The sequence below is a fragment of the Protomyctophum bolini genome, assembly GCF_963924005.1.
Source record: "Protomyctophum bolini genome assembly, chromosome: 10".
In the NCBI taxonomy this organism is placed as follows: Eukaryota; Metazoa; Chordata; class Actinopteri; order Myctophiformes; family Myctophidae; genus Protomyctophum; species Protomyctophum bolini.
In genome coordinates this window covers 34,314,816-34,339,039 of record NC_137871.1, presented here as the reverse complement: position 1 = coordinate 34,339,039, position 24,224 = coordinate 34,314,816, and the positions used below count along the sequence as shown (strand labels likewise).

The 24,224-nt window shown below is 42.3% G+C and overlaps 2 protein-coding genes across 3 annotated transcripts in view; one reads left to right on the top strand and one right to left on the bottom strand.

Moving 5' to 3' along the window:
• Positions 1-1,385: 1,385 nt before the first annotated feature.
• On the bottom strand, positions 1,386-7,650 carry pfdn6 (prefoldin subunit 6). The gene is made up of 4 exons (XM_080773812.1): positions 7,475-7,650; positions 7,182-7,252; positions 3,807-3,931; positions 1,386-2,202 (listed from the first exon to the last, which is right to left on the bottom strand). Exons 1-4 carry the CDS (start codon positions 7,536-7,538, stop codon positions 2,082-2,084), a joined length of 381 nt encoding a protein of 126 aa, XP_080629938.1. The 5' UTR covers positions 7,539-7,650; the 3' UTR covers positions 1,386-2,081.
• A 2,629-nt stretch (positions 7,651-10,279) lies between these two features.
• Positions 10,280-24,224, top strand: part of n4bp3 (NEDD4 binding protein 3) — a 43,466-nt gene continuing 29,521 nt past the window's right edge. For both annotated transcript variants that reach the window (XM_080773897.1, XM_080773895.1), the window contains exon 1: positions 10,280-10,537. The gene's annotated coding sequence lies outside the window, so the exon portion shown is untranslated. The remainder of the gene's footprint in view (positions 10,538-24,224) is intronic.

Below are 24,224 nucleotides of genomic sequence, written 5' to 3'. Positions count from 1 at the left end.
GACACACTCAGCACCGGTGCACCTCAGGGCTGTGTCCTCCGTCATCTACATTGCTGCTCAAAATGGGGTACCGGGACCTTCAGGGTTCATTGAGCAGTTCTGTAACTTTGACTGTACAAATAGAATCAAATTTACCCTTACAGGTGTATAACTGAGTGGACAAATGAAACCAAATGGAGTGTCAAATGTTTTATTCCATTTGTACAACTGAGTTAAGTGACAAAGTGATACAGTATAAAGGTCCACTTATTGGTCACTTCTCAGTTCTAACAAGCAAAATCATGGCCTACAGTCTATAAAGCTCTCAATGGTCTCGCACCTTCCTACCTACATGACTGCCTGCCTAAATATGTCCCAAACCGCCCCCTAAGGTCTTCCACTGCTGGCCTGCTCGCTTTGCCAAAAAAAATGGCAACTAAAAAATACGGGGAAGCAGCTTTTTGCTTCTACGGGCCGTCGGCATGGAACAAGCTCCCACTGCACCTTCTTCAGGCAGCCTCTGTAGACATTTTTAAAGCTCAGCTCAAGACCCACTTCTACAACATTGCTTTTAATTGATCTTTTATTTTTGTTATTCATGTCCTCACTGTATTGCATTACTGCTTGTTTTTAATGTTGTTGCCTTGCTTTTCTTTTATCCTCCATTTTTCTGTAAAGCACTTTGAGCTGCATTTCATGTCATGAAAGGTGGTATACAAATAAAGTTTTATTATTATTATTATTATTACCAGTTCCCCCATGGTCTCACTTTCATGGTGACTCTCTGGAACGCATTCTAGTATAGAAATGTTAAATGCATCACCATATTAATGTGAATGATTGCATCACCACATCAGGGAGAGTACATGTTAGACTAGGCTGCTGCAATACATTGACTAGTTTATCATCAATTGTTTTCAGAAATGTCTGAATGTTTTTGCAAATCACAACATACATAAATGACAAACCAATAATAAATGTTTTGCCTTAAATTGAGCTTGTGTTCTTATCAGGCATATAGGTGGTTTTACAGACCATCACTCACAACAACCCACAGCCAACCTAACACCTTTGTAGCAAGTCACGCCCGCTACTCAACTTAGATCAGTGTAGTTCTTAAACATTTTCATTTCAAGGACCCCACATGAAACTATTTTGTGCCAAGGACCCCCATAAGAGAAAAGCTGTGTAAAAATTCCACATCTAAATCACTTTAACCCCATTTTATACTTGCTAAACTGGCTAAATATTAAAGTGGTTAAACTCATTGCGATGCTAATGATGCTATGTTAACACATTTCGCTGGGGACTCTAGAACTAATTGTGGTCCCCTTTGAGTACCTGAACTACAGTTCCATCCATCCATTGTATCTCCCCCACCCTCCCCCCCGGAACATTAAAATGTTATCAGTTGGAAGTAGTGTAGTAGTCGAGTCTACCTAAATCGAGCCAAAGTAAAAACCGAGTTGAGACCAATGGGAGGCGAGACCGAGTTTAGACAGAGACCAGATTATTATTTCTCAGAAACACTGCGAGAGCAGGCAGGCGCATCAGCTTTACTTAACAGGACAGCAGTCTATAAGCGCCAGACAGTTCTCTTAATGTTAATATGAATGGGCACCTCATAGTATACGGTAGGTATAATACATGCATTTCATTGCATTATAGTGACTCATTACTTTAGTGGACTCAGTGGGGGTAGAATCCAGTCTCTTGTTCCGAGACCAAGTCAAGTCCAAGTCAAATTAAGGGCGCGACAGAGACTAGACTGTAAATAAAAATGTGGACTCGAGACGAGTCAATGACTCTTGTACTACAACACTAGTTGGAGAAATATAAAAGAAAGAAAGAATTTTGTATTAAATAAGAAATTATATTTTATTTAACAGAAAACAGAAACAACAAGCACTGCTGCAAAAGTGGCAAATTTGGGCTTATGTTATCCTACATTAATGGGATTAACAATTTAGCTGAATCTTCTGTGTGTGTGCGCAGACCTGATCTGCTATTTTCCGCCACGTCCAATGCCTTCCTAAAATTCGGATGCGCTCACAAGTATATAGTAATACAAACGTGCATGTTTGTGAGAGCTATGTCTGATGTCACACTTTGCCCGGGGTGCGGCCCTGTGCTCTCTGGTACTCCTGCTGCAGACTGGAGAGAACTTCTCGATGGGCTTCTGATTTCTTCTCCATGTCCTTCAGAAGGGTCTCGTACCTCTGACTGCAGCGCCACCGAAAAACAACATGAACATTAGAGAAACCTTTACAACCATAGTACCTACCATGAAGACAAGCTTCACTTTCAACACATTTCTTGCGTTTGTAGCTAAACTGGGCCTCTAAAAGGGACATTTATGGAGGGACTTTTCTTCTTTTCTCTTATTTCCACATCATAATAATAATTTCACAATTTTCGTCCATGCTAAACTCCTTATCCCTTAACTTAGTTCTTTCCTTATTTTACTATTTTGAAAAACATTTTTGAATTGTTAAAATAGCCAATCTACAAGCTCACAACATGTCGATGTAGATCGGCTAGTTGAACTATTCACGTTTAGCGATAAGGGGTTTAGCACTGACGAAAATAGGGCTCCAGGTGCCTGGTGACCATATTGACAAGAAAGAGGCAGAGGGGAAAACTTTGAACAGCTAGGCACACAGAGCATGGGAATCTGGGCCGACTCATTGGAGGCAATGTGGGGCTCAATGTCTTGCCCAAGCCAAGGACATGTGAGCCCGGGATCGAACTGGAAACCTCACGGTTCCCGTCTGGCCTCTCTAACAGCCACTGTACCCCTGAAACTCTTGAGGTGTGTGGCAGCAGTGTCTCAGGGGTACAGTGGCTGTTAGAGAGGCCAGACGGGCAAGGAACATTAAACATTGTTTAAAGTTGAACATGAGCAGCACGGGGTGCATACTTAGTTTAGACTAGTCATTGGTTAGACATGGGTTAAGGTTAGGTTTAGGCGTGCTGCCGCATGGGAGGTTAGGTTTAGGGTGAGGGTTTGAGATAGGTTGTAGTTGTAGGACTAATGACTGGTCTAACCAATGACTAGTCTAAACCAAAAACTGTCTAAACTAAGTACTGCACCCGAGCAGCAGCCTTTAAACCACGGGTGCACAAAAGGTAGATCGTGATCTACCAGTAGATCACAAAGGTTGTGCAGGTAGATCACATGACATGGGCCTAAATAATATTTAATTTAAATATTAAAAACCTATTTTTGGCATCTGCCACTTGAAATAAGGTGACATAATTGATTGACATAAAAAGGGCATGTCAGATCAAACCCACAATGCAATATTTTGTTTTCAAGAGTGTTGCTGTGCACAAAAGACGTCAGTAGCATTACAAATGAAATACAAAAAAACTCTACCCATTCAATTTCCCCCGCTCTATTTCCCATTCCACGTGCATTTGTCTCATGTGTAATGCCAGCTCTGCTATTCCAAAGCCCCCTCGTACATATTTCAACTATTTTCAGCAATGGTATATGTTTTTCGGTGGGTAGATCTTGCTGAGCTGGTCATTTAAAGTATAGCTCTCAAGTCAAAAAGTGTGGGCACCCCTGCTTTAAACACTACATACTTTGTTGACCGGGGTTGTCCAAGGCTCTATACAAGGTCTGCTGCCCACCCCCCCCCCCCCCCCCCAAATCTAGACCGAATCTAAATTGGCTGTTTTCGCTGCTCACCCTAGAATTGGGAATCTGGGATAGTAGCGTTCATGTGTTTAAATAGATTAAAGCCAATTTCATTTTTCCACCCAACCATAATAACTACAAGCATTGTTGTCAATTCATTAGGCTTTTAAAAGAAACTCACATCTCTCCGTTAATATATTCTAGCCTCTTAGCAACAGTAGCTTTGGCTTCATCAGCATCTTGTTTCACCAGAACGGGCCCAATAAGTTTATAAACTGTGTTCTGACTGTCCAGCAGGTCCAGCTCCTGAAAACACATAGAAGACATGCCAAAGTCACGTTTTGTATAATGGCTTGATTCTTTATTGGATTGGTGGCACAGGGGTCCATGAGGCTGTTCCAGGATTAATGACTGATAGTTAGGAACCAAATGGACCCTTAGGGTCACAGAGATAGAAATGGTATCAAATAGGGGTCCTTAATAATAATATATTTTATTCAAAATGCACTTTACATTTGAAGCAAATCTCAAAGTTTAAAAAGGTTAAAACACTTTAACATTAAATTCCATGCATTGATTATTTTTCCATGTGTTAGGGCCGATTCATACTCCTATTTTACCGCTGTTTCGGCGCTGTAGTGCCGAAATGATTTCGGCTCGTCAGAAATTTTCAGTAGCACCGAAGAGCCGACTTTAGGACGGTACCCGCCCCCCCCCGAACCTCAAATGACCTCAAATTGTAGGCTCTACAGCGCCGAAGCAACTTTTATTCGGCTCTAAAATAGGAATATGAATCGGCCCTTAGAGTTTGGAAGTTCTTGTAAATCACTCAATGTCCTGCTGGGTTTAGAAATATCACTAGCTGCAAATTGCAAGTAACCCTAATTTTTTTTATATTGGGTTGAATCTTGAGTTGCAATACCCTCCATTTATCAAATAGAAATTTCCGATCTGATTGAACGACGTTAAACTCAACATTGCAGCTGTAGGGAAAGCTTGAATGATCCTCTTTCAATGTGCAAAGTGTTTGTTTCATAAAATCCACCGTAACCGTGTTATGAGCTACTTTCTGCGCAGGTAATTATTTTGTTGGAGTTTGGAATTGCATGTCAAAGTCACTGAATGGCCCTGCGTACCACCTGCTTCGAATTTGCACATAATGCAGGAGGCGGTAAAGCCCAAACCACACCAAAGGGTTGGGTTGGGACAAGACGGTTTTTAACCCATTTAGGCCTGAGGCCAATTCTAAAAACGCCTCTAAATCCTGACCTAAGGTTTCTGAAAAACTACAAATATTTATATAGCAGAATCAAAATGTTTACATTTTTGAATACTGTACAGAACCCAAATATGGGTTCCTGATCTGAGTGGGTAACACACCAAAATGGGTTCCCGACCAGAATGGGATCACACACTGCAAAGGTACCAAGATGTGATCCAGACCCGATACATATAGGGATTATAGGCTACATCTGTTTTTTATTCCAATTCATGACGTCTCACGTAGGTGTAGGATCCCGTGATACATGCGCAAGACCGATAAGTCTCTCTCTCCCTCACACTCCCACACACACACACACACACACAGTCACACACAGAGAAATAGAGCTAGACAGGAGTCAGGACTCAGGATCCTAGTCTTTCATACATACGTACGTACACACAAACACACACACACACACACAAACACACACACACTCAAATGTTTGCGCTGCAGCGTAGACTCCAAGGTTTTATCAACATTCTTCAACATTAGGCTACTATACCAATATGTATTACACCTGGAATTACCCACAAAATAAAGGTTAAATATTATTTATCATCTATCGATACAGATAGACACTTTCTGTCTGTGAGCACAGCTGTTCTGTTCTCTCATTGGCTGACCTTCTCTGGGTGCCGTGGCAATGTCCGTTCATACTGTATGTATGATGACCAGTCGGCGAGAATATCAAACCTGCTAGATATTCAGAAACGCTCGGGAAGGCATCGGCGGCGCGTGCCGTTATCGCCGCTGGATCTTCTCGCAAGCCTTTCACATACGAGCAAAACCTCTGCAATCAAAGCCTGATCTTGCGTCAGATCGGGGGTTTTATGGGCGAGCACCAAAAAAGCTCCCCGACATCATAATCGGAGGAAATATCGTGCAGTGTGTGTAGGGGCCATTAGAAAAATAATCACCTGCACAGAATATCTTGACCGAAAGTAGCTCATAACATGTCTACGATTGATTTGGATTAAAACAACGCTTTGCAGGTTGAAAGAGGATCATTCAAGCTTGCCTTACAGCTGCAATGTTGGCTAGTTTAACGTCCTTTATTTAATACAAGCAGATCGGAAATGTAACTTTGATCAATTGGCTGTCAATGGAGGGTACGCAGCACATAGCTGCATATTGGAGCAGAGGCACCGCTCAAAATGTATTGATTAGAGTTATTGATTATTGTGCTTGAAATGTACTGTAATTCTGCAAACTGTTAAAAAAAACTTTACTTTGAAACAGACTTGACAGAGAAAAATATGTCCGATTGTCGTACAGGTGCAATATTAGAGAATTTGTCGTCGTTTAATACCATTACAATCAGATAGGACTTTTATGTTTAATGAATGGGTGTGTGTGAGGGAATTGCATTTATAAGCAGGGGTCTTCATTTCAACAGGGGGTCTAGCCCCTCTCGGAACCCTCCATAAAGCTTTTATGAAATTTGGATTTCGCTTCATGTAGGGTCCCTGTTCGTATCTATATTTTCGTATGGGAATGTTGGAACGCGGACATAAACATTCTCGGTAACATCGTGTCTGCGCCGTTTGACGTCTTTTTTTTGTTTGCGTTATTCTGAATGTGTGAACTATAAGTACCTATACATACCAATGTTTGATTAAAAATGTCGCTTTGATTCTTCTTGTTTATTTACCGTTTATTGTACCGCCTCCCGATGTGCGGTTGGCTTGTGCCAGCTACGTCCCTGCCTCTGATCTGCTCCGTCATAGCTATAGCGCCACTAGCTAGCCAGATAGGCGGTACAATGAGGTGTCAATAAACAAGGTAGGAAGAGAAGAATCAAAGTGACATTTTTAATCAAACATAGATTAAAAATACTTAACGGCTTCCGCGACACAGGAGATATTCGCAGAGGTATGTATAGGTACTTAGTTCACACATTCAGAAGCCCTCACATGAAAAAGAAAGGCGTCTAAGTGCGCAGATTGATTTATCCGAACGTGTTTACGTGTATTTATGTGTGCGTGCGTACCCGGTGGCAGGGTGGAGCTGGAATGGGACCCAATGCTATCTGAGTCTACAAAATGTCAGAAACTTCAGTAGCATTTGGGTTCTGCTTGTGGGGCTACAGGGGGTCCAACTCCTGGACCCCTAGGGGCAGTCCTCAGTTTCTTACTACAGGGGGGGAGCCAAATCTTTGTGAGATAAGATAGCACTTGAACCCGAGCATTCCTATTCTGAGGATAACTTTAGCCTATTTACCCCAATAGAAAGGTTGTGTGAAATCCATGAATGCACATATTTGTTGGCCATAATAACATATTCAACACTTACCTCTTTGACTATGTTATTCTCTGTCAACTGGGCCTCTAGCTTCTGTCTGGCTGACATGCTCTTACTGACATCTAAGAAAATGTTAATAGACAGAAATGTTGTTTGTATCACTTGAGACATCAGGAATATATTGTAACGACCCTGCGAATACAATATAGACAAATTACCAAAGTACGTACACGTGAAAAGAATGTATGAAAGCATTTGTGGCTGGCTGACAATTTAAAGAATATTACATTCCCAACCCAACATGCTGCAATCATGCTAGCCCAGTTAGCCACGCTAGCATTTACCTTTCTGCATCTGTTTATATTTCTCTAACTCCGCCTGCAGTTTCTTCTGGATGGCCTCTGCCATGTTTAAACGTCACCGTGGAGAATAAAACACTAACTTTAGCACAAAGGCGATTAAAGTCCAACAAACAGACTCGAGCTGACAACGTTAAAAAGCCACTGTGTAGACAAACGGAAACGGAACGGTGAGAAGAACAGATATCACATGGCCTCGTCAAAATAAGAGTCAGTCAACCTCGATGATTTGGTATTTTCAAAATAAAATTTGAAATATTAAAATTTCTTCAAGGTCTTCTACTTCTAAAAGGATTTAAAACCCAAGAAAAAATGTCAATAAGACTCCTAATTTTAATGGCCCCCCTAGGTTCTATCACTTACCATTGGGTTATTATTATAGGTTTAGGTTTATTGTTGTATTGGGGAACAAATAAGCATTTTGCGGGGTGGGCAATTAAGTTACAAATAATCAATGCGATATAATATAACTATGATTGAATGAGACTTAACTTACGACTGGCTAACTTATTTAATTATATCACTATACTATAACATTTTAAAACAATTATAAAAAATATAAAACATTCAAAGTTTAATCATATAGGCCTATACTCATGCATGGGCGTAGCTTGAACTTGACCCCAGGGGTGCGAAACATTGGGAAGGAATTTATTTTATTATTGAGTTATTTAGGTAGTACAGCGCGCACACACACACACACACACACACACACACACACACACACACACACACACACACACACACACACACACACACACACACACAACAACAACAACAACACAACAACAACCGGCATTGACAGGACACTGCAATCCTGCAAGTTGGTTTATTTACCTGATTGCTGTCACTGAGACATTCTGATAGAGAGTTATGATAGATATATTCTGATTCTGATATAGAGACATTCTGATATAGAGAGTTATGATAGAGAGTTATACATTCTGATAGAGACATTCTGATAGAGAGTTATGATAGAGACATTCTGATAGAGAGTTATGATAGAGACATTCTGATAGAGAGTTATGATAGAGACATTCTGATATAGAGACATTCTCATAGAGAGTTATGATAGAGAGTTCTGATAGAGACATTCTGATAGAGAGTTATACATTCTGATAGAGACATTCTGATAGAGTTATACATTCTGATAGAGACATTCTGATAGAGAGTTATGATAGAGACATTCTGATAGAGAGTTATGAGAGAGTTCTGATAGACATTCTGATGGAGACCTTCTGATATAGACATTCTGATAGAGAGTTCTGATAGAGACATTCTGACAGAGAAAAACAAATTATACGTTAGTACCCTGACCGGATCGATATATTTTCAGTAAATAATAGGCCTACTGTTCTAACCATGACATTTATTTAAATTACCAACAAGTTGCTGAATCATTCCTCTAGGTGTCAGTATTGTCCTTTAATAAAAGTGTGACAATTTTTTCAATTAAATTCAATTCAAACTTTATTCAAGACGCTCACAGGGGGGTCCATAGCCGGAACACATAAAGTAAACAAACTATAAACAAACAAACAAACAAACAAACAGGGGGGACTTATCTTTGTACATACAGGCTAGAAGTGGCTCCACAGCTTATATGATAGTCTGACAGATATAGCAGGTTACTTTGAAAGTGATGAAATTATGCTGTTCTCAGAGTCTGTTAACCTGCACATATCTATACATCAGGTTTCGTAGCACAGCAGGGCAAGTGGGTACATTTATTTCATGTTTTTTCATGTATTTCTCATATTAGAACATTTAGAATCAATGTTGTTTGTCAAAGGAGAACATTTAGAACCAGCTGTTGTTGGTCAAATGAAAATTATGCACGGCTAATGAATGGCTCACCCCCCTCCATTGTTCTGGAAATTCCATTCTGGCCGTGAGAGAACGGCCAATCTTACGCAAGGAACGCATGACCCCCCCAAAGAGAGCGCTCAGAGCGCAACTGGGAGAAAATAACAAAAAGGAAAACCTACAGCGGCGGCGCTGCGTCGACAGCTGCATTCCATGCTGCGAGTTTCAGAGATGATTCAAAATGCATATTCTGTAATGGTAATCACAAATCCAAGAACTGTACTGAACTGACTGTTGAACTAAGAGGAAACAACGCAGGTGTTTTGTATGTCTGGTAGGCAGGCATGTCGCGCGTAATTGTAGAACGCAGGGCATTCACTGTGAAGAGTGCGGGCGCAGACACCACAAAACATTTTGCAATCAAACAGCCAGTCAATATACAGCATGATAGACGCGCCGACCACTATCAACTTTTTCTAGTTACTTTCTGCATCTCTTAGGGCCCATTTAACCATATAATGCATTTGGATGGCAAAAATGGCAGATCTGCAAGTTCAGTGTCTTGAATGAGACGTGCTGTGAGTTTGCATATCTGCTATTTTCCAGCATAGGACCGTTGAGTATAAAGTATAAACAAGGCTTTAGGATGTATAAGTCGTTTTTAGAATCCTCCTCCTCAGGTGAATATCCACCAGGAGGATAGGAGAGTGTGTGATGTTTGGCAAAATGTTTAGGAGTAATTTAAACATGTTTGTTATACAAATAATACATTCTGAAACATGGGACACCAAGCAGCAACTTATTTGGAAATGAACTGTTCCGACGCTAGATGGCGACATAACACCTTCAAACCCCCATTTTTTTCTTCACCCCCCCCTAAACATGGGACAAGAAGCACATGGGACGTGTGCCTCCCCTCCCCGCAGCCTCCCGGGTCCGACCAGTCACCACATAGAGAGTCTTCAAACCTCCGAGAGGGAAACAAGCATGCAGCAGCACAGTCAATTTGTGTCTCCGCTCCTCGCTCTGCGTCGGACCAGCTGACCGGCAGTGACCGCGTATAGTTGCCAGAAGCACTGGCCGCTGGCGCTGCTGAATTTGGAAGTAAATAATCTTCCAATCCAAGCCTTGAGTTTGAAGCCAACCTGCTGCTGCTATCTAGCCAACAACACCAGCCGGCCACAGCATCGATTCGATACAGAAAGTCGGTTGAGGCATCTACTATCTACCATGCACAATATGGTGAGCAGCGTCCGTTTTCTACTGTTTTTTGCGATGCGCAGCATTGCAGCCGGATTGTGATATTTGATCATGATGCATGGCTACTTGCATGGCATCGCATGAGCATGTCCCATGTTGGAAAACTTTCCATAAAGTAGATCGGATCGGATTATTATATTTCTGGAACCCCCATCATCATTCATTGTAGAATCTAGTTGGGTCTGCGAAATAATAATAATCTATCAGGTACAGTATAGTCGGTCCTTTCTGCATCACTTGCTTATTAGGCTACTAACGAGTATAGGTTAATAGGTTATTGCATTGTTATAATGCCATTGTAAATCAAATGTTTGATTTGCATTCCTGAAGGGAAAGGCTTTCAGGTGTGTGTGTGTGTGTGTGTGTGTGTGTGTGTGTGTGTGTGTGCGTGCGTGTGTGCGCGAGAGAGAGAGAGAGAGAGAGAGAAAGAGAGAGATCTTCAACAACATGATTTGTTTTACACAATCCTGTCAACTTTGGTGGTCTCTGGAGTCTGGACACAAGTGGACGGTAGCCCCCTGCCCCCTCCATGTCTGTCTGTCTGTCTGTCTGGCTGTCTGGCTGGCTGTCTTAGATTGATTGAAGTAGAAATGTATTGAATTATGAACTGTTTGCAAAATAGTAGCCTACAGTGATACAATTATACAGTGATGCTAAAGGGATAACACAAACATGTCTTAAAGGGCTTGTTTCCATTGTGGTCCCGTCCTATAATATGTCTCTCTGTCTCTCTCCCACTGCGGTGTGTTGAAATGTGTTTAGCCTGTTGTAAATGTTTGGGTTGGAGCTGCTCACACCCCTGTCTCTTTTGATACCCAGGAGCTTTGAGACAAAAGGGAGTGAGAGTGTGTGTGTGTGTGTGTGTGTGTGTGTGTGTGTGTGTGTGTGTGTGTGTGTGTGTGTGTATGTGTGTAGGGGTGGGTGCATGGGTGGGGGGGAGAGGCAATAACAGTCTTTCAGACTGTCAGGCTGTTGTCGTGGAGACCAGGGGTCAAAGGTGACCTTTGACCTGGCGTTTCTTGGGGTGTGACGTGAGGGGACCCCCACCCACCTAGTTGTGTTTGACAGGGGGGCTCTTTATCACACACAGGCAACCGTCCATTCCAAATCATTCCCACGTGTTATCAACACTTGACTTGTTTCACTAGGAAACAAGAAGCAGTATTTCCACATTGCGGATTTGCGGTATTGATACGTTTACTTTAAAACATTTGAGTACTTTTTCCAGAAGACCGTATTTCTGAAAGTTTTTAATTTCAAGGATGCCTGTTCTGATATGCAATTATGCATTAAGCCACGAACCCCCGTTTGATACAATCTATTAATAACCACTATTGACATTGTTTGATGTGCATACAACTTTTGGCTTCAGATAGTCCAAGATTTAATTTACCTTTATTATCCATATTAAAGCAATGATTCTTTTTTTATTAGGTTTTATTATTAAATTAGCCTAATTTATGCTCCTATTGTTCTAATTAGCAGCCTTTATCAAGACATAGTAAAAGCAATGGCAGTTTTCACTGTCTTGCACTGGGTGATCACACCAGCCTTGGAAAACGGCTAAGTGATCTTATGCCCCAAAATGGTTGCCCACCCCTGGCTAAAAATAGCGGTGAACTGGCACATGATTGTCATATTGTACACTGCACTGATTGATGTAATGTTTCATGTTTGACACACACCCCGGTATCTGTACAGTGTCTTAAAGCTATACTTAATCAGTCTTGAGCTGTGATTAGACATGGAGATATGCTTGTGACACCATGCGCTCTACTTTATCAAAGATACTCAGATGTCACGGTTGTCGAGTAAAATTAATCTTCTTATTAGAATGTCATGTTTTTTGTGTGCTTAGCTCTCTCAGTATATATACACCAGTAATACGCCCTGAGGGGCGAGCGCTGTTGCTTTGGCATGGGGGGTCAGATCAACATATATATTATGGAATGAATACTGTACTGGCCATATATGGAGCATGTCTGGAGTGTACAGGGTTTGATGAGGTCAGGTCAACATATAAAATGTCAGAACAGGTCAGCTCCATATATGGAGACCTATAAGGGTGGCAGCGGGGGCAGTGTCTTGAGTGTACAGGGTTTGATGAGGGCCGGTCATTCATTTTCGGCTCCATATATATGCAGATCTACTGTAGGTGATGATCTAGTCTTCTCCATGTATGGCTAGGGTTTGATGAGGTCAGTGTCATGATCTTCATATACTGTTGTTTATACTCCTTTAAGGTACAAGTAGGGTCTTTTCAATCCTTTCAATACATTCTGAAATTCTACATCATATCCTCTCGGACAGATGAGACATAGTAAAATGTTGAAAATGCGTGGAATGCCCCTTTAAGTAGAGCCAGCACTGCTACATGTGTCCTTAAGTAGACTAGACATACTTGTTTTACTTAAGTAAAAGCATCAATAATATACCCTATTGTAGAAATAGTCTCTTACAAGTACAAGTACGGGTATTCAAAATGTACTTGAGTAAAAGTACAAAGGTATTCCATACGTCAAAATGCACTTAAAGTACTAAAAGTAAAAGTAGCCTATACACATTATGCAGAGAGTCCCATTTCACACGTTTTCAAATGTGTAAAAAAAATATAATAAATACAATCTAAGTAAAGTACAGTACTTGAGTAAATGTACTTAGTTACTTTCCACCACTGCTGGCTGAGGGTGTTGAGTTTGACTGCTGCAAACGCTCACTGTCATCAGCGACGTTGGGAGCTCAACATGACAGATCCTTGTTCCAGGTTATCATCACCGCGCAAAAATGCATCTTCAGGAGTGAGAGGAGAGGTGTTTGTTATCTCATTCCGGCCTCCTCCTTCCTTCCTTCAATCTGTCAGAGGGAGGCATGCTTTGAATGAAGTGAGATCTCTGGCTAACAGATAATGGCCCGGTTTCCCAAAGGACACCTCTTACACCATGGTGTAAGAAGTGGTGTTGCACATGCTCAGTTGCTCCTCTAGGCCACACACAGAAGCCTGTGAACATAGACATTCCGTGCATAGATGTGCCACGCAATGGTATGGTAGGCCTCATGTGTCCAGACTAGGCATCAGTAGATGTATGTACACAGCACAAATATATTGCGTCGCCAATTCGCCAGTGTGTAATGACCTTTACATAATTTTTTTAATTATTTTTAATATATATTTTTTTAATTATTATTATGTTTTTTAAGAGTAAAGAGAGCCCACTGTCAGCTGTCCAGCAGTCCAAATATTATTAAATTAAATTTCAGAATGGTAGACCTACCATACCAGGCCTGAGGCCTAACATTTCGTGGCACATCTATGCACGGAATGTCTATGTTCACAGGCTTTTGTGTGCGGCCTAGAGGAGCAACTGAGCATGTGCAATGAGCATGTGCAACACCACTTCTTACACCATGGTGTACACCATGGTGTACACCATGGTGTACACCATGGTGTAAGAGGTGTCCTTTGGGAAACCGGGCCAATACCATTCTGAGCATCTTTTTCCTTACTGACTCAAATTAGGGCTGCGACCATTGATCACCCCTAGATCTCCATGAAAATGGCCTGTTCTGACATCACAATGATGACATCTGCATAGACTCCATATTTGGGCATGCCTGACAAATAACTCCATGGGTGGGTCATGCATGTCCAACTTCCATCGTTTCAAGTAGGCCAATGCCCAACGGGCACCACTCTAGTCTAAATAAATATACATTTTGGTCTTTTGGTTTGTTTTGGTAACCCGAAAACATCCCGTCTACCAAAACAGGTAAATCTATTCCAGTGGAGAATATATGTATTATTTTGTTATGTAGCGTAAACACAGAACAACGTTACATAGTATGCCTTTAATAATTGATCAAATCAATTAGTTTAACTGTTGCACCCCTATTCTTCATTATAACTGGGATTCTCTGAGCCCGGCCTATTAGCAGTGCTGCCTCATTCTCTGTCTCCTCTCCTCTGCTCTCAGCACAATGTGACTGCCAGACAGCTGATGTAGTGATGTCTTCATTCAGCTGTCTAACTAAGTTCCCAGGGGGTTGGCTTCTCCCCTGGCAGCGTGTGTGTGTGTGTGTGTGTGTGTGTGTGTGTGTGTGTGTGTGTGTGTGTACGCACGCCTGCCCGCATTTGTGTGTGCGCATATGTGTGGCACTTGAAAGCGCTGGCAGCTGATGAAACAGTAATTGTGCTGACCATTAGATGTCTGCCGGCCGGCCGGCCATTTGCTCAGCTCCGCTTAGCCCAGCAGTGTAAGCGCAGAGTTACTTAGAAACGTATGTGTTGTCCCATATCTTCTGGACCGGGGCACAGCCGCCCGTATAGAATGACATCCATATGTCAAGCTACGTTACAAGTAATTTACTTACACTTCATGTGAATCACTCTCACCCTCCCACGAACAAAATGCCACAAAATCACACAGCCAGATTCCCCTTTCACTTATATACTAGCATACATAGACTAGTATAGACTTGTGTATGTACAAACATCAGAAATAAGTCATTTTAAAGGCGAGGATCAGAATCACAGCATCTTGACAGAATATATTTAGCTGTGGAATGTATCTGTGACAAATAGGTAATAGCTGAATAAACAAGAGCCATGGAAGAAAAGGTAGAAAGATTTCCCTAACCCAACAGTTTTCTGGAAAAACATATGTTGCTACTGTATAGTAGTGGTGCTCAAAACCTTTTCATATCAAGGACCCTCAAAATTGTAGGCCTATGTATTTGGCCGCGGACCCCCATCTCAAAATACTTTGTCCCAGGGACCCCCAGAAGCAAAGATTTGAGTTAAAAAGGTTCACTTTAAATTCGCACAATTCTTTGAAAATAGCAGATCTACAAACTCTTGTGACGCGCTGCAGAAGAAATAATGGAGTTGCACGTTCAAAACGAAGCATAAACCACGCAATTAAATAATTCATATTTCTCCCTGTAGGAGTGCATGCCCTATGAGTGGATTGGAGGTCAGTCAGGCATAGCACAGATGGTACAGCGTAGAGTACAGTCTGTTATTGTGGTGTCTGTGTGTTGCGTGGCGACTCAGCGAGGTTCGCCTGAGGCCAGCCAGCCAGCCAGCCAGCTAATCAAGCACTAATCACCCCTGTCTTCCACTGACTGGGTTCTGGCCCAACCTTTGGTCCTCACCTCCGTTTGTCTCTTCTCTCCTCTACTATGCCCCCCTCTCTCCCCCCATCTCTCCAATGTTTATTCCTTAACTCAAGGCTGTCAAGGAAGTGTCCTGTTTGCTCGCTCTCTGCTCTCCCACCCTCTCCCCCACTTTTCTCTTTCTCTTTTGGGTCTTTAGGTAAAAAGTTTGAGAATCTCTGTACTACAATCTGATTGTTGCTCGGAGGGGAAAGTGTCATGCTCTAGTTGGGATTATAGTAGAGCTTTCTCTGTCTGCTGTGGCTGGCTCAATCTAATCTCTGAGCCTTCTGGCCCTGCCATTATTAAAGCCTAGCATTGGCAACATCACTGGACATACTGTAAGGTCATCCAGTCAAAGGTCAAAGAAGCCACAGAGCTGACCGTTTCATCATCACATGGTAATGGCTGGAAATAACATAAGATAAGATAAGACCTTTATATTGATCTCGCATGGGACATTCAGTCACTAAAGGCAGCACAGGAGTTAAGATACAGTTATATTATAATTTGTCCTTCCAAAATATTGAAAGCAGTTTAAACAGAAAGATCACAAGTTTTCATCAATGTAACCCATGATCAGTTCCTGGATCTGACAGAAGGAATTAATTAGGAGTCCTCTCTGCGCTGAATGTGTAATTATATGTGCTGTCTTTGCCACTGAGGAAAGCTCCAGTCACTCAAGACTCAAAGTTGCGTTTAGAACAAAATAACAATTTCTTGAATCAGGTGTATATAGCAGAGACAAATTCTAATACAATATTAAATCCTGCACACACCTGTGCAATATTTACTGCGAATAATGCCAATACATTTCAGCGCTAGAATTTCATCAGACGAATAGTTTGTGACAATAAAATAGGGAGTGGCATCAACTTCAAGCCTGTAATGAATTAAAATCTCCTTGTGCAATATGCAGTAAAATGTTCTTGCTTTTCTTGCTCATGCATGGAGCAAGAAAAGTTAAACATATTGACAATCATAAGCGTACCCCCCAAACACGTGCATTAAAACGTATCTTGTACGGGGTCCTGGCAGAAATATTTTCAAATGGGGATCTGCAAACAAATACATGAAATGGTTTGAGAAGCAGTGCAGCAGATTGACGTTTGGTATTTATGTTTTTATGGTATATTGCACACATGGGGATTGTAACTGATTGCAGGCTTGCAGTCACTCCCTGTTTAAGAGGGCTTTTCAATCATTGTCACAAACTACTGGCCCTCACAATAAACATACAAGTTAAGACAGTGTGCAGGATTTTGTTTTGTCTGCACGTTTCCTTGCATTGATTAATTTAAAATAACCCAACAACTGCCAGTTCAGTAGGTTTGAACAGATTTGTATCCTGATTCCTGGCTGTTTCGCCTCTCAGCACAGAACACGCCCTAGTTAATCATTAGGTCCAACTGTTTAAAAAGGCAAATGTCTTAAAGTGTATTGAGTGTGCAGAGCGGCAATGGTAGAATGAATCAAACATATAGTAGCCCACTGACCTAAATAATGTGGATTTTCATTTAAACTATCCTACTACTTGTGGTTTGTTTAATTTATTGTGCTGAGAGACTTTTGCCAGTCAAGGTAGGATGACTTGTGGTTCCCATCCGTTTCTCTTTTTTTCCCTTTTTTTTGTTACGAAAAAGGAGAAACGTAGCCGATCTATTAGCTCACAATGTGTCACAATGAAATGTGTGGTTACAGTAAGTCTGTCTGTGGGTTTTATAAATATTAAACGTATTAAGAGCTTGTGACTAAATAATAACTACATATAGTTTCCATTGGAACGCAGGTTCCTTTTTCCATTTCATGAAAAGTAACTGTTTTGAATATATAAGGTTTATACCCGACAGCGACGATATTTACAGCTTAGAAGAGTCCAAGTCATTTCTTCCCGTCTCTCTGGCTCTCAAACCTGCCATTGTATGACCAGAGAAGCCACGTGGTGGTCCTCAGACAAACAGTGGTTTTATCCTCGCGGGGCCAAGCAGGACCCTGTGACCTTCGCTTGGTAAAGGTCGTACTATAGACCCCGTACCGAGGCCTTTGTCTGTAAATGTCACCCGCTCAGACTCAGCGGGAGGACGGATGTAGAGTGACAACGCCTTGTCCTGGAACTATTGTCCAGAGAACAGAGCCTTTTCTCCCCCCTTCTTATCTGACAAAGCTGAGACACCCCCCCCACACACACACACACACACACACACACACACACACACGTGTGCATACGCACTTGACATTTTAACCACTTAAGCACTATATATTCGTATGATGAATAACAAAAATAGCAGATCTAATAAGCTCACAGCCCTCCTAGATCAGTTTTCTTTTTTAACCTTTTTGAAACATTTTCTATAAAAATGTTAGTGTGCTCCACAATGACATGACACATGTGGGACTTACTTGTGATTGTGTGACTTCTTAATGTATTTGTACATGGCCTCATCCCCCACTGTGTGATATTTGGTTTCAGATGGGGGTTCGTGGCCAAATACATATCATGTTGGGGGTCCATGATATGAAAAGGTTTGACAACCACCGATCTATATACTGTATACTAGCTGCTGTTTCCCTGTGATAGAGTTGCTCTCATCCAGCATGCCTTCACCTCAGCGTTATGGTTTCCCTGTGCTTTCATTGATCATGGTGCTTATCTCCGGCTCCCCCGCCACCAACCTCCGTTTAGATACCAGCACAAATGGATTCTCTGTGTTGTATGTTTTAGAGAAAGATAATAATGGGCTTGTCAGATATATCGGCCATTATTTGACCTTTTTCAACAGCTTCGCTATCAGCAATTATGCAGCCAATGTGTCTGGATGTTTTTTTACCACTTTCAACCTTGCGATCCCTTGTTGAGCATACAAGCCATTTTCTTTTAATACGTTTTTGTGTGTTTCTATTTTCTAATGATCTACTAGCTCACAATGCGTCACAACTTGACACGTTTTGAGCTTGTAGGTCGGCTCTTTTGGGCTTAAGTGGTTCAAGCTGCACTATGTAACTTTCTTCTTCTACCTCATAGTTATACCCGGATCTCCTGCGAAGGTGCTGAAATATTTACCATTGAGCTAATAGAGCCTAACTGCTTGCTCAGGAGATACATTGATTCTTGAACTTTGTCAGAACTTGTGTCAAACCTAAATCGGGATCGTGTCAAAGGTCATGTCTCACCTAGACAGTAGACACAGGATCAATAGAAGAGCAGGGGAGACAAAATACAACCACCCCAATTAGCCCTTTGCTAAATCCCACCCCAAAAAGCGATTGTCCAATCCAAATAGTTTAGCAACTGTTGCTAAGCAGGTCAAGCTTTCGCCACCTCATAGTGCTGCTAGTGCAACATGAAAACTCCCGTCGGACAGTCGATAAAAGTTGATAAAAGTCATTTCCTCGTATTTCTAGTTCATTTAAATAATGTCATGCACATTTTGTCCAGTACATAGCCTACTGCAGGCCTTGTTGGCTAGATTTAGAAGACATTTTGATGCTCTTGCTACTGAAATGATCGGTTATTTACAGTATACAGAGAAATACCATCATTTAACATGCATCTCTATGGGGGAGAAGGATAGCTTGACCTGTCTCCTCGCTGCAAACGTGCCTATTGGACAAGGACGGGTTGGAGAGGGACTTAGCGAAGGGCTAATTGTAGAAGTTAAGTATTAGCATACCCTACCGTACAAATTAGACAAAATGACATTATATTCATGAAAAAGGTTATATAGTGCCAATGTAAATAACATACATTCTAGTTAAATGTTCTCAAATGGAACCTTAATCAAATCAAAGTTTTTCAAATTGATCAGGAACGTTTGAACAGTCAAAACATCAATAATCAGTGGTCTAGGACTCACCAAAATCAGGATCGGCACCGCAGACCCAAAACTCTGTCCTGAGTCGGGCTCTACTCTGTGTTGATTGTTTGCATAAGGCATAATGTTCAGAGAACACTTTTAGCTGTTTAGTGTGTGAGTTGTAGAACAAAAGGCCATGGCCCTCGTCTCTATAACTGCGTATACCGTTTATTTATAATCGCCTGGCTTAAGTGCACCGCCCCCACCTCACTGCCAGAGCACCGTTGCTTCCTATAACAGGTCTTTTGGCAGGCTGCCTGGGTTCTGTTCTTTTACATGAAATCAATAATGTGGATTTAAAGGTTTACAGTTTACACGTTACAGTCACCGACCACAACCCAATTGTTCCTCCTCCATCAGATGAGATCAGAGTTAGCATGGAGGAAGTGCCTAGTATGCCTCACTACTAGCAGTACATATCCCTAATTTACTGGCCCTGTTGGTCTCTTTGTGGGAGTATGTACCTTGTTGTTCATGGACTAGCGGTTAGAGCGCATGCTTACTCTGCGTATTCCATTCTCAGACGTGTTAGTCGCTCTGGATCAGAATGTCTGTAAATGCCTAAATCGTAAACTTAATTGTATCTGAATCGACACGAATCGCACAGGTCTGTTAGTATACTACTCGCGCAAGTCCGCAGACGATATCTTCTAGGCCTGTCACAATTGTTACCCAATCGCAATTATTTTACTTAATCGCAATAATCTTTTGCACATAGAAATTAACATTTTATTCATAAAACATAATTCAATCGCTGACTATTAATCAGCAAATAAAATGTCATAATCGTGACAACCCTATAACGATATCTAGTCTCACATCACAGTATCAGTTAATATAGCATCAGAATCACGTTAAATACTTGACCCATTTTGGGCGGGGACTTTAGCTATTGAAAAATAGCAGATCTACAAGCTCATAGCGCGCCACCGAGTGGCGTGCTACGAGCTTGTAGGTCTGCTATTTTTTAAACATAGACATTTTTTTAATCTGATCTCAGGTCAAAATGGGTTAAACCGCTTTAACCCTATATACCTCGGCTATTTTCAAAGAAAACTTAAAAAAGAAAGTGATCTGCTACTTTTGATACTATCAAGTAGACCATTAATTTAGGGAAAAAAAACACAAAAAGTTCAAGTTAGAATGAATGTAGACAAGAGGTTTCTAGTCTGATGTTGGCCCCGTGCAGCCAGGTGGTTTTATGAGCATTCTATGGTCATGTTATGGTCCTGTGGAGCTTAGGAGGAGGAAATGAGTCTGGGTCTAAATTGTTGTCTGGTCTGGTGGAGTTCAGCGGCCAGACAGGTACGCCGCTGTTTCCCAAACACTGGGTCGGGACCCATTTGAGGGTCGCGGACACATTTTTATGTGTCACAAGTAAATATCCCTTTATCATTCTTACATTTTGTCCCTAATTACTATTTCAAAACATAAAACAATTAAATTAGTTAAAAAACTAATTCAATGATTGAATGAATAAATAAAATAAATTCCATAAATTAGAAAACAAATGTTTAAGAGGTATAGTGAAAACGGCCAATCTAGAAGCTCACAGCGCAGCGTAAAGCAACGCGTTATGAGCTTGTAGATCGGCTGTTTTCACTAGCGTGGGTCCTGCAGGCTGGGAGACAATCACATTTCTCTCTTGGGCCTTGAGCTAAAAGGTTTGGGAACCACTGAGGTACACAGTCTCACTGTCCCCCGTTGTCTGTCTCTCTCAGTCTGGTCTGACAGACAGGTAACTGTAACCAGGCCCTGTCTGTCTCTCTCAGTCTGGTCTGACAGACAGGTAACTGTAACCAGGCCCTGTCTGTCTCTCTCAGTCTGGTCTGACAGACAGGTAACTGTAACCAGGCCCTGTCTGTCTCTCTCAGTCTGGTCTGACAGACAGGTAACTGTAACCAGGCCCTGTCTGTCTCTCTCAGTCTGGTCTGACAGACAGGTAACTGTAACCAGGCCCTGTCTGTCTCTCTCAGTCTGGTCTGACAGACAGGTAACTGTAACCAGGCCCTGACGCATCTCACTCTCCCCGGTTTTCTGTCTCTGTCAACGTTACTTTCTCGTATTACTGCATATTACTGCACGCGCACACATAGACATTCACAAATAGACACACTGACACACACACACACGCACACGCACACGCACACGCACACGCACACACACACACACACACACACACACACACACACACACACACACACACACACACACACACACACACACACACACACACACACACACACACACAGACTGACACCCACACTGATGCGCACACACACTGATATACACACACAAACACTGGTTCTCTCTCATTCTGTTCTTCTCGTACACCATCATACTATTTTTATATCCATCTCCTACCACGCACACACACACACACACACACACACACACACACACACACACACACACACACACACACACACACACACACACACACACACACACACACAGTCACACGCACGCGCGCGTACACACAGGGATACAGACTTCCTTTGGTGGTGAGAGAACTCCGTAGGCCAGCTGGGAGAGTCACTACTTAGAATCTGTGGAATCTATGTGTGATTGGATATGCCTGAGGGGCCGGGCCGGGCCGGGAGGGGGGGGGGGGGGGGGGGGGGGGGGGTCTAATGACAAGGATATACAGTAGCACCTGCTCAGCTGTGTTCATTCATTACACCAGTGGTTCTCAAAGTGGGGTCCTTGGCGACGTTCCAGGCGGTCCCCAGCAAAAGTTGTTAATACAGCATCACAGTAATTTTAACCACTTATATGACACACTGCAAGCTTGTACATGTGCTATTTATTTTTTTAACATCGAAAATGTTGGAAAGATTTGGAAAGAATTGTGGTTTGCATTTTCTTTCCTCTTCTGGGGGTCCCTGGCACAAATCATTTTCAGATGGGTGTCTGTGGCCAATCACATATCGTTATGGGGGCCCCTGACTTCAAAGACTTTAAGAAGCAGTGGAATACACAGCTCTAATGAGGATGTTCTTGTTTGGTCAGACACTGACATTCCATTGTTGTTTCTGGAAGGCCTCTAACTAACCGCTTGATTCTGGGTACTCTGTGGAAGTTATACAGTCCTATAACTAATATCATTACTTATTATTCCACTGTTCTGGATACCGGTGTTCTAGATCACCTTCCCCTCTCTGCCTGGCACCCAAATCTAGCTGCCGGGCCCCTGATCACGTGTTTAAACGGGGGAAGAAGGGAGAAAGGAAGGAGTCACTCTTTAAGTTTTTCCTGTGTGGGAGAAGAAAGGCAGAACAATGATCTCTATTTTGTCCCTGGCTCTGATGTGAGCGTCTCTGGCGCTTTGTAACCCGATAGCAGCCTGGCGGAACCCGTCCAACAGCCTGAGAGAAACACTCCGTCCATTGTCCAAACAGACAGACAGACAGACAGACAGACAGACCCACGCAGTCATTATTTCCTCATTACTCCTCTGTGTCTTCCATCTTTAGTTTGTCATTCCTCTGACCTTTCTCCCTCTCTCTCTCTATCCCCCTTTTTGTTTCCCTGCCGTCTGACTCTCGAGGCGACGCAGGTCCAATCCTCCTCGTTTTTGTGTGATTAATCCCTGAACAAACAGCACACTGCACTGAACCATGGCATGGTTGATGTGGCTGAAACTGGCTCTCGGGTGTCAGAGAGGACTGACCTGCCTCAGACCTGCTTCACGTCCGGGTCCCCTTCCTTTGTGTCGCGGGAACCAGGGGAACTGGTCCAACCGCACTGCCCCCCCCCCCCCCCCCCCCCCCCCCCCCCCCCCCCGGTTTCCCAAGCAGTGGGTCGGGACCCATATGTCGGTCGTGGAGGAAGGGAATTGAGAAAAGTGCTGAGAAGAGCGGTGAAAACTGGAGTTTGAATGTTGAATGAAGCACGGGGTTCTCTAGGAATCACCACGAGGCTTCCACAGCAGGACAGAGGAGGTTAAGAGCTGTTCTCAGATCTGTTGTTCACACACAGTCATAGATGCTCCACTGGTGATGTCATCCGGTCAGGTATAGCTTTGTCACTGGAAATGGACAGTGGTGGAAAGTAACTAAGTACATTTACTTAAGTACAATTTTGAGGTAGGCTACTTTTGCTTAAATATTTAAACATTTCTGTACTTTTACTTCTACACCCCTCAGAGGCAAATCTTATGCTATTACTCCACTACAATGATTTGAAATGTTTTGTTACTGGTGGTGACTTTGTAGATTTTGATTATTATTTCAAAACATACATTAAACACATCAGCCCTACTGTATATACATTTTGGCCATTTGAAAATGGCCGATCTACAAGCTCACAATACGAGCTTGTAGATCGGCTATTTTCTAAAGATTTTTTACACATTTGGAATTTGTGAAACAGGACATGCATAATGTGTACTTTCTACTTTTTGTAAATAAAATTAAAAAATCTGGACTTTTATTGTACTAACATAGCAGTTCTACAATACATTGCAGTATTGATACTTTTACTTAAGTAGTACTTTGTCCACCAGTGGAAACTGACCCCTGACGGGAACAGGCCAGGGATGAGCTAAGCTTAACCTTTTCCATGGTACCGCCCTATATAGATCAGTGTAACGCCATCCTGGCCTGGCCTACAGGCACAGGCCTGGGATCAGTTCTAACCCAACGCCATCCTCGCCTGGCCTA

Coding starts and splice junctions, on each gene's coding strand:
- pfdn6 (XM_080773812.1), bottom strand. CDS start 7,538: ATGGCAGAGGCCATCCAGAAGAAACTGCAGGCGGAGTTAGAGAAATAT. Junction 7,253..7,474: donor ATATAAACAGATGCAGAAAG/GTAAATGCTAGC, acceptor ACATTTTCTTAG/ATGTCAGTAAGAGCATGTCA. Junction 3,932..7,181: donor AGAATAACATAGTCAAAGAG/GTAAGTGTTGAA, acceptor ATGTGTTTTCAG/GAGCTGGACCTGCTGGACAG.